Source organism: Macrobrachium rosenbergii, chromosome 8 (assembly GCF_040412425.1).
Source record: "Macrobrachium rosenbergii isolate ZJJX-2024 chromosome 8, ASM4041242v1, whole genome shotgun sequence".
In the NCBI taxonomy this organism is placed as follows: domain Eukaryota; kingdom Metazoa; phylum Arthropoda; class Malacostraca; order Decapoda; family Palaemonidae; genus Macrobrachium; species Macrobrachium rosenbergii.
In genome coordinates, this window is record NC_089748.1 from 50,780,158 (window position 1) to 50,793,544 (window position 13,387).

The window sequence follows — 13,387 nt, forward strand, 5'->3', positions numbered from 1 at the left end:
TTAGTACAGATTGTAAAATGCTCTTCAAACCTGGAGCGTGACAGGGTTAAGAACTCTTCCTCCAGGATGTGTGCAAGAGTCAGGGTATTTCCTCTCCTGATATTTCCAACGTAGTTGATGTTGCACCTGTCCCTGTCAGGTTTTGCCTAGTAATGTATCTGAAAACTTGTGTCTGTGGAGGGTTGTCTTAATGTGCGCAGATCATTTAATTCTATCCGTAATTTACAGAACAAAGTTGTTTCTGTTAAAGTGCTGTGACCACTTTTTGCTTTGAGACCCAGTGTTGTGGAGATTAGTGAGTCAGATCGGCCCCATAATGCTTCTGTAGGCCTGGACCGCTGTCAGACTATCAGGACTCAGGGAGAAGGCATGTCTAGTATATAAGGTTATTAGGCTTCCCATCTTCTTGCGTCCCTTGTTTGAACAGTTCCTGTTGTCGCTTCCCAGGCTTTATTAGAGATCGTTAGGTCATTCATTCTCAAGACTGCTTAAATATTTTCATGCGTCCTCCCGCATTACTGGAATTCTCGTGGCGCTTTCAGGCCCTCTCAAGAGGAGTCGTGTTCATTAGGAGAATGCACAGTCTTCTTCGTCGAATCTATTTTGATGCCTTTCCTCCGCAGAAGATCTAGGGTCTGATGAGGATGTTTAATGAGCAGGCTCTATGGAGAAAACCTTTCTTGCTCCTGTTTTTAAGAAGAATTGTGATTTAGCCCATCAATTAACTTCCCATAGGATTGTCTCTCCTCCCAGACAGGATTCTTTAATGCTAACAAAAATTTTGTTGGAGATGCAGCGAAGTTGTCTTCTCTTATCCTTCAGGGCCAAAGACTTACCTGTTTCTCCTTCAAGAGACTTACTTTGCCTGTCAAGAGAAAAAAGTCTCCTTCTCCTGCTCCTCGTTAGGTGTCTCCTTCTCCTGTTTCGTAGCCTTGTCGTCCTGTTAGCTCTCTTGCTCCTCGCCGTGGCGCATCAACAGGGCGATCAGAAATAGCTATTGGATAATTTTTCTTCAGGGCGCTTTTGTTAACCCTCCTTACTAAGATTGTTTGTTGCTTCCGGTTTTTGGGCGTCAAACCTGTGATGAGCCTTAATTCAGGGCGCTCTCCAAGGCGCTTCTCCGCTGGACGCTCTTCTGTTGTCTTCAGGAAAACTAAAGAAGCATTCTGTTTCTTCTGAGAAAAGGACCATTCACCATTGGACCTCAAGGCCCTGTTCCCCCAAAGTGTTGGGTGACTCGCCTTCCTTCTTCGGCTGTGGCTGAGGTTTCTGCCGGTCACATCCTGCTGAGAGTCGAGCTCCCAGTTTGCTTCAACTTTTAACAGTCACTACCAAGTTTTGACCAGCTTTTCTTTAATTAACTTGTTCTTGTCAATCAAATCCTTCTTACTCCTCTTTCTCCTCCTTCTCAGCTTAGCTTTCCTCCAAAGCTCAGGAGAGCTCCTGGTTTTTGAAGATGACTTCTTCTTTGGCGACCAAGAGGGCTTTCAAGAAAGTCAACATGTGGATGGAGGAACGGAAGTCCCATGGCAAGACCTCTTTAGCTGTGCCTCCGTCGGGCTTTCAGGCAAGGCTGGTATGTTCTATGAGATTTTCTCGGAGAAGACTCTCAGCACCTGAGTTCCTTCCTCTTCTCAAGGATTTTACCAGTCTTGTTGTCGCCTCCCGTAGGTCTGGTCTGCCTCTTAAGGTTTTCTTGGACCTTGTCAGAGACTTGGCCACCATCTCAAAGGTCTCTTCCGCTTTTTGATTTGTTTAATTTCTTGGACTGGATGTCTTACCTTGGATCTTAAGTCTGTAAGCTTGGACTCTATTACTTTGGGGAGCTTTGATAGTGTCCTCAACTGTATGGACAAGGCAGTTAGGGATGGATCAAGAGCTGGCGTCTCACTTTGATAATCCTCTAATGAATGTGGGCCTTGTTTTGTGACTTCACTGCTAAGTCTGTCTCCTTATGCAAAAATTGGAGCGTGATAGGCTGCTCCCTTGTCCAACCATCTGTTTCCCCAGTCCTGATTCCTTAGATGGACATTTCAGCTAGTCTTAAGGAGAACCCACGTAAGACCTGTTGGCTCATTCTTCTTGTTGCTGTCCTCCAGCTCCTTCTTCTCTCTGCCTGCTTCAGTGTTGTCATCCAGGAAGAAGAAGCCCTTTAGTGTTAGTGCTTCTTCCTCTAGATGTTCCATGGGAAGGGTTTTACCAGAGGAGCGGCCCCTCTAAACCTAGGGGAAAAAGTGACTTCTTTCACCTCCAGACACCCAGGAGCCAGGCTTTTTTTATTTTGCGGAAGCCTGGAGAACACGAGGGGCTTCCCATGGTCTCTAACTGTCTTAGAGAAGGTTACAAGATCCCTTTCTCATGTTTCCCCCCAGGCACGTCCTGAAGGATCTGTCGCCCTTACCACACGAGAGAAGCAACAGATTCTTTTGGACCTCCTGGAGCAGTTGTTGGAAAAAGAGCCGAGGAACAAGTTCTGAAGTTGGATTCTCCTCTTTCTACAACAGGCTTTTCTTTCCCCAGAAACAGTCGGGAGATTGGAGACCTCCTAGATGAAGAGTCTTGAATCGTTTTTTTCAAATGATGATTCAAGATGGAAACCCCCAGTCGGTTCTAAGGCCTTAAGACCAGGGGACTGGATGGTCCCTCTGGACTTACAAGATACGTCTCTCCATGTTCCCATTCATCCTCAATCAGCCCTTACCTGAGATTTGTGCTGGGGACGAGTCTTCCAGTTCAGAGCTCTCTGCAACAACAGCTGTGCATGCTCCCATGATCTTCACAAGATCATGAAAAACGTTAAGAGGTGGCTTCACCTGGCGGGTGTTCGAGTGTCATTCTACCTGCTACGACTGTTTTGGGCCTCTTCTCGTCTAGAGAAGTGTTTAGGGCTTGACTTTCACACTTTTGATTTGAGGTCCTTGGGACTTCTTTGTCTCGCCAGAGAAAAGTCCCATCTGATCGTGACGCTTCCACGTCTATCTGGGGATTCAGATGGATTCAGTGGCGCGCGCTTTTCCATCCCTAGAACGGCAACGGAGCTTTGCTTAACGCAAAAGTTTCTGTCCTTTCTAGGGAAGAAACATGCTCGGTGAAGGAATGGATGTTGACGCTGCTCCATTTCCATCGCTGGAGAAGTTTGTTTCCTGGGAACATCTGGTCTCCATCTCAGACCTCTCCAGTTTTTATTGGCGGAGAACTGGAGGGACAAGAGAATCTGGAAGAGATTTTTGACGATATCTCCTTCTGTCAAGGATCATCTGAAGTGGTGGTTACCCCTGAAGCTTGCAGAAGGGTTTTTTCGTTCGCAGAGTTCCCCACCTAGTGTTGTTACTTTCACCACTCACTCCAAGACCCGGATGGGGGAGCAACACTGGAGGGAGGAAGTTTCGTCAGGCACCTGGAGAAGAGAAACAGGTGTCCTTCTTCCTCTGAAATCAAGGAATTGGCTTTTTTCTGGCTCTTTTCAACTTTTCAACCCAAGTGGCAGGCAGAATTGTCCACCTTCGGACAATACCACAGTCTCTAGCGTGGAGCGTTTGACAAAAAAATCAGGAAATCAAATTTTCTGTTTTTATATATGGATCATCCTGCTCTGGACTCATCTTCTCAGAGTTTTATTCTCAAAGTTCATTGCAGTTAGGAGTTAGAATATAAAACAGAACCTTCTCATAGTAAAAATCATTTTTCGTATAATGTAATGGACTCTTCACAATATCGGAGGTATGTTTAGAGTTGTGAGAATTTCTAACGCGATCTAGTGGACCTCTTTGCCACGTACGGACGGCAAGACTTCCCCTTTAATGCTCTCCTGGGCCTGGAGTCAGTCAGCGCAGCTCAGAGCTTGACTAAGTCTGGGACTGGAAAGGACTCCCAACCTGAGTCTGTTTTGACACTTCCCTCCCTTCAAGATCCTGGGAGAAGTGATATTACTTTGCAGGTCAGAAGGCTTTTCAAGGATAAAACATCAAACTGTGTAACAGCCAGCAGCGGATTGGTTTCCAGAGACCCTGTCCTTCCTATGGTTTTCCAAAAAAAGTTATCGACATTGAAACTGGATCTTCTCCATAACAGCCGATTTCAATGATACAGGTTCCACGAAACCTAAATATCCGCCTGAGTCTGACAAAGGGTTTCAGACTATCTCAAGACCCGCCAGAGCAAGAGGCTTTTTTTTTTTCCGAGATCTGGGCAATGTCACTTCAAGCCAGGAGACCTTCTCCTTTCATCTCCAGACTACCAGTACAAGTGGTCTGTTTTGCAAGAAGCCTGGAAAGAGTGAGGGAGACGTCCTCGTCCCTCCTCTGTTAGAGAGAAATAGCCCTTCCTTCTCCTCCTTTTTTGTCTTTTGTAAGAATAAACTGGCAGTCAAACAGAAAATTAAGGGACCTGCTATAACAGATGTTATCGGCAGTTTTTAGACACAGAGGCCTGAACTCGGTGTTCCCAAGGATCTTACTACACGATCTTTTAAGATCCCAAGACTTTCAAAATTGGAACTCAGGACACCTTCTTGGAATCTGGATGTTGTCCTGAAGTTTCTTATGTCAGTGATTTTGAACCTCTGTCTTGGAGCTTCCCCAAAAACGTGATGAGGAAAGCTGTCTTCCAAGATACTCTTCACAGCCAAGAGGATCAATGAAGTGCAGGCTATTAGCAAACATAGGTGGCTTTAGGGGTCCTAATGCTGTATGCTCCTAAATCCTTTGTTCTTAGCTTTGAACGACTCTGCAAACCCTTGGCCCAAATCTTTTTGAAATCAAAGGTTTGACGATCAGGGCAAGAGTCAGAAAGAGTCTTGTGTCCTGTCAGGGCTCTTAAGTTCTACTTAGCCAAGACCAAGAATACTAGAGGCTCATCGGACAATCTGTGGTGTTCGAGGGTGAAGAGACCTGATCTTCCCATGTCCAAAAATGCCTTAGCATTCTTTTGCACCTGTCGTTATTCAGGAGGCTCATTCCTCCTGCTTAGAAGGTGACATGAGATTCGAAAGTAAAAGCTCATGGTTAGAGGTATCTGGAGGACCTTCATGGACTCTGCAAAGAATATGTCCCTGGGATATTCTGGCCTACCTTCTGAGAAGTAATTCAGTGTTCCCCTCACTGTCCATTGTGTTTGGGAGATGTAAGACGACATTTGAAGACTCCTCTTCGCTGGACCGGCAACTTTCTATGCAAACACTATGTTTTGAGAAAAGGAAACATCCTATCCTGAGGGGTTAGGAATTTTTAATCTTGTTGTTGTCCATTTCTGGTTGTTGGGTGGCCATTTTCTGGACATCCCAATTTTTTAGCCTATGCTTCAGTTCTTTTACTGATAGAACTGGCGGTCAAGGTGGACTTGGTCGAGGAATTGAAATTCTCCCTCTCTGTATAACATGATCTATCTGTATTGTGGTCACGCCCAACGACAGGTCATCTGGATCTCTCCAGCTTTATAGGTCCCTACCTTGCTGGAGACTCTGGATTAGCAGCAGCAGGTTTGGGTGACAGATAAACCTCGAAGTCAGCTATGCTAACAGGTAGAGGAACAAGGTGTCCTGGCCTACATTTATTTGTTTCAAAAATCCTATTCTGTCTCTTCCCACCTCCTACGGTGGATTCAGCTCCAAGTTTGGCAGGTAAGTGTCATGAACAAAATGATATTTTAATGATAAAATAAGGTTTGTTCATACCTTACCTGGCAGATATTATTCTTTTAGCCCTCCCGCCTCCCCTCTTGAGACAGTGGCACAAGTTTTGAATAGAAAATGGGAATGGTTCTGTTGATTCCCGCAACTCCCAGCCAAGGAATGAGACCCTTCATCACTGAGGTTTGCCAAGATTTTTGAAATTTTCGGATTTTCGAGAAATACAGCTATATGGATATATCTGCCAGGTAAGTAAGAACAAACCTTATTTTATCATTAAAATATCATTTTTTCGTTAGTGCATTTTCATATCCACAAATGCTCTTTGTAAATGATTGACCAGCAGATAGCAACAGTGATCCTCCCCTCTAAATTCCCAGACCTCTCTCTCTCTCTCTCTCTCTCTCACAAGGGGGGAGGATGACTCTCATCCTCTCTCTCTCTTAGTTGGCTAATAAACAACTAAGGTTTTTAGTTTAAAATTATTGTGTTTGTTTAAAGAAAATGCAAGAGAATAAGCATAATATCATCGACCTCTCTCTCTCTCTCTCTCTCTCTCTCTCTCTCTCCTCTCTCTCTCTGAACTCTGACTGCTCTCTCTCTCTCTCTCTCTCTGGAAACTGTAAAGACTAATTTTTTGTAATTACTTTTTAAGAAAATGCTTACAACAGTATTATTTTTGTATTTAACATCATTGATAACTTCACTTTGAGATAAACGATGATAAACATATTGTAGATAGATACCGCAGAAATCTGTCCAAAATTCAGTTTTGATAAGAGTCATAAGTGTGTATTAAGCATACAATTATGATTCATGACATTGTTTCCATTATGCATTATATACTTTGATACTTGTAATACAGTCCTCCTAATTTTATTACAGATTGTAAATCCTCTTCGAAACCTCACTGTAACACAAATAAGAACTTTACTTGAAATGAGAGGCATTCAGTATGCCGCCTTACTTGAGAAATCTGAAATAATTGAGCTACTTCAAAAGTCAGGTAAGCACCTTGGTTGATAATGTATCCTAAGGCTTGGAAATAACCCACATTGTCTTAATGTGAACACATGTATTTCTTTTAATTATATTTAATTTACAGTTATTATTTATTTTGTTAAAGTGTCTAACACCACTTTTTGCTTTAGAGACACAGGAACTGCACAATTCTTGAGTCTGAGGTGATAACCTGAAAATCAGTAGTATACTTGTATTATTGTTTATCATTTAAAACAGTATTCTAATATGTTATTAGCTTCTATGTATCTTCTGGCTCTTGTTTGAACAGATTAGTGTTTTTTCATAATTTGTTAGAGAAAATACTTGGTCATTCAAGTATGCAAGATGTTAAATATTTTCATGTCCTTACATTACTGTATTTTGCTTACAGGCCCAGTTCAGTATGGAGAATTATTAGGGAGAATGCACACTGCCGAATCACATGGTCCTCTTGAAATATCAGGGAAAGAAGATTTTAATGAGCAGGTACCCGAAAAAGTGGCATAAAGTGTTTTTTAAGCTAATTGTAATTTAGAAAACAGTTAACAAGGATTTGTAACCAGATACATGAGCTCTTTCATGCTGAAGAGACAATTAATGAACAAAAAATGGTGTCAGTAAACTTTTCTCCTGAGGTGATGTATCCTTCAGGGCCATATGTAGTCTCACCTGTTTCTCCTTCAGAGATTATACTTAAAAAAGAAAAAAAAGATTTGATATGTAATTATACCAGGTGTCTCTTACGCGAGTAGCAAATGTTAGGTTGCATTCTTCTTGACATTCTACCAGCCATTTATACATCAAAAGTTTGATCAGAAACAGCTATTGGATAATTTTTCCAATATTGTTAACCCTCCCTTACTAAGATTGTTTGTTGTTTCATGTCAAACCCATCAAATCTTAATTAGCCTAAATCTGCCATGTCAGATTCCTCTGACATGTATCTTCTGATGTCTGGAAAACTAAAGAAGCAGAATAGCTGGAAATAACGATTCACCAATGCACTCCTCCTGTCCATTGTTAGGTAGGAACTGCCTTCCTCATTCTTCTGTGTCTGAGTTGTGTTAACACAATGTCAGAGTTCGTCCCAGTTTGCCTCAGTAGTTTGAACAGTCAAACTCAATTTCATTCTTTTCATTCATTTTCTTTAATTAACTGTTATCATTGTCTAATCAAATCTTCTTTTCTTACTTTTCAAAATTGAATATTAGGTAGTTATAAATTTCTTATTCTCATCTTCTTGTAAATGCACAAGGTGTGTTCCATCTTCATGAATTTTCCATAGTTTCTGGTATTACGAACATATTTCAGAGATTTGTTTATGTTGGTGCTATTATCATATAAAAATTGATATATTAGGACCTGTTTTGCTCACTCGTGAATGATAGAATTAATAATTAGCAGTTTTTTCCAGACTGCTTGGTACTCAAATTATTCCATCATATTGATAAGTACTATGTTGCAATTCCACCTTTTAGATTGTGTTAAGCATGTGTCATGTTGGGTTGTTGTTTACTGTGTCTTTGGAGATGGACCCTCATCAGCTAGGCTTGTCTGTGCTGTGGTTGGCACTGTTCTCACAGTCTTAACCTGCAAATGCCTTCTGAGACTGACCCTGTCTGTCATAAAGGCCAGAGATGCTTGCTGCCAGCAGTGTGCTCTTGCTGCTTTCTTTCTTTCTCTTTAAATCTTCAGCTGAAAACCCTTGTGGACAGATTCAGTAGACTATAAACCCAAGAGGGAAAAGGTGATAAATAAATAAATATGGGAGAATAAAAAATAAAACCCATACACCTAAAACTCAGGAGACATCAGCAGAGAGTAGGAATGATTGTGGTTCTTGCTTAAATATTTGGAGATAAGAAGATTCCACAATGTACTAGGCTAACTATTCTACATTTTAGTTGTAGCCAAGATAAAACTCCTAGCAAACCGAGTACATAGTATTAAACCTGATGCTAGAAAATGACATTGCAGCAGCATCCTGCCTAGTGTTGCAAACAAAAACAGCTAGGTCAGGTAAAGAAGAGTGCAGATGATGGTTGTTGTTGTACATTTAATGCAACAACATAATGAACTCATTTTATGCCACAAGTCAACATTAAGAGCTGGCAAAATAAACTTGGCTGATGGCATAACTCTATCCATGAATACTGAGTCAGCACTTGAAGATCACACTGGAGAACAGCACTCCATACAAGGAAGAAGAAAAGAGTCAAAGCAATTAGATATAATAGCTTCATCCTGAAACACTCAAAAAAATTTCCACAAGACACCAACTTTTTGAGAAACCTTAACCATTTCCCTTGACATGGCTGCTCCTTTACCTGCCCACTTGCAGCATACTCTTGCTACCTGCTCACCTGAACTGTCATTCCTGCTGCCGGGAGCCCCTCCTTGTCTGAACTCACTCCCTTTTCAGCCCGCTGCCTTGCCTACGCTCCTGGTTTTGTAATTCTTGCTGTCATAGGATCAGCCTGTTGCATCGACTGTGCTTGCTGCTTCTGCTCCTGGTTCTTCAGTTGTGCTACTGCTTTTCCAAGCTGTTTGCCATCATTTCCAGGTTTTGCTTCATTTCAGGAAGTATCTTTGTTTCAGTGTCTGGTGTTGATTTGAATCTTCCATGTGTATTTCTAACCATTAGCTGTATTGCCACTTCTGCTGTTGGACCAGTCTGTGTTTGCTGTTCATGGTTTCCCTTGTCATGCATATTTTTACACCAATGACTGCTCCTGTCTTTGCTTTTGTTGCTGCTTTTCAGTTAGTATTGTTATTCCTCATATGGTTCCAGTGATTGATATGTAACCACTGTTGCTACTGTTGATGTTCCTGCTCTTACTGTTGCTGCTGCTCTCATTACAAATCCTGCATTTCTAGTGACCAGTGCTATTGTTCCTACTGTTGCTTGGATGTTCCTGCTGCACAGAGGGTTGGTCTTGTTGCTCATAGTGTTTGTACTGCTGTGCTAATGACTGATCCTGCCTTTTGCAGTTTTGGCTGCACTGATGACTGGCCTTGTTATTCTAGCAACTATCTCTGCACTTTCTGTTGCTGCTGTACCATTGACCAGTCTTGCTGCTTTGCCAAGCTTCCAGCATATGTTTTTTCTGCATACACAGTTAATGAATTGCCTGCTGTTCTGAAAGTTTCTGGCGCATAGAGCTCCTGTTCTGCCTGCAGTGCCTCCCCTTTGCTTGCTGCTTTTGTCTGATTATTCCTGTGTATGCAGTTTTTGTGCTGTCTGCTGAGCCATTGTCTCATTTGCAACTGCTTAGACTATTCCAGCAGTGGTGTGCCTGTGGTGGTTACAGTGACTCTGATGTCCATGGAACCATGGATTGTTACTTATGTTACTGATATTATTCATGCTGGTCTAGGTATTTGTACTTCTGTTTTGGTCAGCCTGATATTTTCACCTTCTCTGATGCATGTTACTGTAGCAAGGACAGCTCTTTCAAGGACTTTTGTTTTTTCTTTGCTACTACATTGGTTGAGGTCGCTGCTCCTCTTATTGTGATTCAGCTTTTTTCTGTATCAGCTTGTACAGTTGCTGCTCCAAAGCTTTGCTGCTGCATCTTCTTAGGGTGAAACACATCCCTCTCTTTGACTATGGTTATTCTAGCCAGTCTTTTCTGATTCCCTTCTGTTGTGGTAGTGCCTGGCATAGGTAAAGGCTTTGCCAAGGCCAAGTTGTTCCCAGAGTCCTCCCAGGGTTGTAACCATTGTGGAGACTTGTCGCTGATCCCCAGCTTCTCTAATTCTTATGAATATTATTTCTTATTCCAGGGCAACCACCCCCATCCATCTTAAACTTTAAATTTTGCCAAACCTGGGAGCTCTTTATACCGGTGTTCCCAATCAGGAAGTATTTATCTTTTTGCCTTATTTATGCTCCTGTCCTCTCGGTCATTCTGGAAAGGCTTATTTTATGTCATCCCATCCCTGTAGGGGGCTAGTGCTGTTAGTGCACCTAACGTGGTGTACAATAAGCATTACTTGAGGTTCTTTGCTGAGTTCCTTTGGCCCCTAGCTGCAACCCTTTTTATTCGTATTACTCTACCTCCATTTATATTCTCCTCTTCCATCTTGCTATCACCCTCTCCTAACAATTGTTTCAATGTGCAACTGCAAGTTTTTCCTCATGTTACACCTTTCAACCTTTCTAATCCCAATTTCCTCATAGGTCCCAGCACTTGGCTTTTGGCCTAAATTCTGTGTTCTATTTCATTCCACAACTTTGTTTGCTAGATGATGTTTTCCATTGAAATTGAGAAGACAGAAACTGGAGAATGCAAGAAGAGGTTTTCTTTTTCTGAAGTAAAAGCTTAGTCTACAAATTTACTAATTTATTCAAACAACAGACAGACAGGTCAATAGCTCTTGTGAGTGGAAATGTAGTGCCTGAAACAAGGTGGATAAAACAGAGGTCAGGATACAATCAACTGTGTTTGTTGGAGGATGGAAAAACATACATAATTTGGTATACAATACATGACTGAAGATATGACGCACATAGCTGGAATGTTGACAATGTAATTCCTAATGCTAAGAATGATACATTTAACAAAACAATAATATGAACACGAATATATGTACAAAGGTTGCGTGACATCTGCTGTGTTTCTTGTACTTGTGTGCTGGGCGCACTTAGATCTCTTTGTGAGGAAATTAGTGGGCCAGGTTAGATGAACTTATTTGTGTGTGTCTGTGTCCACATGAGACCCTACAACTTTCATTGAAAATGAGTAGCATTTGCCACAGAGTTGAGACCAAAAGATTTATCTTCTGACACCAGGAGCAGGACTTTTGGGTTCCCTTCACAACAGCATGGATGGCTTCTGTTTGACAGCCGGAGATCTTTAATCTAAGAAGGAATGTATTTCAGTTCCATGCCATCAGCCTGACAACTGTTCCACTGGACTTTTCATTTAGTGATTAAGGGATGCCCTGGGCCTGCTTAAGGCTGTAGAGATACTGGATGACTGGTTGGTTTTAGAGGAAATTGCAGCATTACTTTGCTAATAACTGGGCCTGCAAATCACTTGCAGGAAATCAGACTTGATTCTATCTGGAAAGGCAACTAATTTGGAGTGGAGATAGGCTTTCCATTGCAATTGTTGGTCATTCAGTAGTCAGGATCTTGAGAATTGTTTATGTGGTCCAGGAGGACCAGTGTCAGCCAAGTCACTTAGCAAGCTGTGGTATCTAGGCTAGGACACTTGTATGTATTGCTTTAAGAAGGTGATACCACAAGTTAATCCATGATGAAGTTTCTGTATCAAATTAATTCAAAAAGTGTCCAAAAACTTAACTTGGTATTGAAGTTGTGAGTGAAATTGGGTGAATGCTGGAGAGCCATTACATCACTCTTTCAGTTAATGACAGTGTAAGTAAAGATTATCAGTTATATAAGCATGCACAACATTTAAAATATTTGTATTACATAATTATCAACATCTTGTTTTTTTGGGATTATGCTCCTCTCAGTCCCACCGATGGTGTTTATCAAGTAGTTTTAGCCAGGTGAGGTCAAAAGTGATAGGTAATGATGTAGGGACAAGTACAATTGACTGGCAGAATTGGTTAAACTCTTTTACATGACACTCAGATAATGAGACACTCTCCAAGCAGTAGTGGTTGATAAAAAAGAGATTAATATTTATAAATTATAAACACATTTAAAATTTTTCTTGTCTAATTGTTTTATGAATTTATGTATTGCAGATTTATGAAGAAAAAGAGTCAATTTGGTTGGTTGAAATAATACCTGGGGAAGGACAGTATGCTGGACATAGAGTACTTGATGATCGAGCATGGCATTCTCTGTCACCAAAGTTGCAAACCCTTCAAATTAATGGTGCCATAGTTAGCTGTCAGTATGACCGCAGGTAAGTTTATTTCTTTTCTTGAGATACAGCAATGTATTTTTATGCAATACGCCTGTTTTTATCTCCACCATCATCATAAACACCTTTAATAAGCTTGTCCCATCTTGGTGTTCAGTATTCTTAATATAAGAGATTATGCTTTGCTTATGAAATTTGAGAAAATTTTATATCCTGTAAAGACAGACCTCATATTTTCCTGGAGATACCCTTCTCCCTTTTGTCTAATTGATTAATAGTGTTGCTGAAGTTTGCTGAGGTTACAGATGATACTTATGATGTAATCAGTAAGGGACTCTCTTCTTACCTAAACATTATTTGTGTCCTTTGCACAAGTAAGAGGTCTGCTTGTATTCAACAGGCTGTAATTATTTTAAAGTTTGTAAATTAGAAACCCCTTTCTTACATTGCCTTTTTAATTTCAGATTTTGTGCTAGACAAGGTTGGAGTCACCCTCAGTTACTGTTGATTCTGCCTTCAAATGAGCAGTATGAGAAATCAAGTCGTTCACGAAATCTTGGTCGAATAGCTGTCAGGAAAAATATTGCTTTGCCATCTGCTGTTCATTTGCCTGTCAGTGCAGTTTTGACATGGCTCTATGAGCAGATTTTGTTACGAGTCAAAGTGGTGGATAATGTGAAGGCACTGGAAGATACATGGATTAATGTGACATATGTAGCTGAGAAAAAGGTGAGGAATGCTTTAGCACTTAAATGTCAGATATGAGTTTTAGGAGTTCATGTATACAGTATGTACAAATATGTATTGCAGTAGTTTTGTTTCGTCCTTAACTGGCTAGATATCTGATTTAGATTAATAAAAGGATGAGTTACCTAGTGTGTATGCTAGCTGGTGTGTGGCTTGAGGAGAGAGA

General features: G+C 41.2%; 1 protein-coding gene across 3 annotated transcripts in view; it reads left to right on the forward strand.

The window, feature by feature from the left end:
• LOC136840848 (E3 ubiquitin-protein ligase RNF103-like) overlaps positions 1–13,387 on the forward strand; it is a 37,461-nt gene that overhangs the window by 20,274 nt on the left and 3,800 nt on the right. For all 3 annotated transcript variants that reach the window (XM_067107793.1, XM_067107794.1, XM_067107795.1), the window contains exons 3-6: positions 6,512–6,632; positions 7,020–7,114; positions 12,353–12,516; positions 12,939–13,203. In XM_067107793.1, the coding sequence (XP_066963894.1) occupies positions 6,512–6,632; positions 7,020–7,114; positions 12,353–12,516; positions 12,939–13,203 (645 nt within the window). The remainder of the gene's footprint in view (positions 1–6,511; positions 6,633–7,019; positions 7,115–12,352; positions 12,517–12,938; positions 13,204–13,387) is intronic.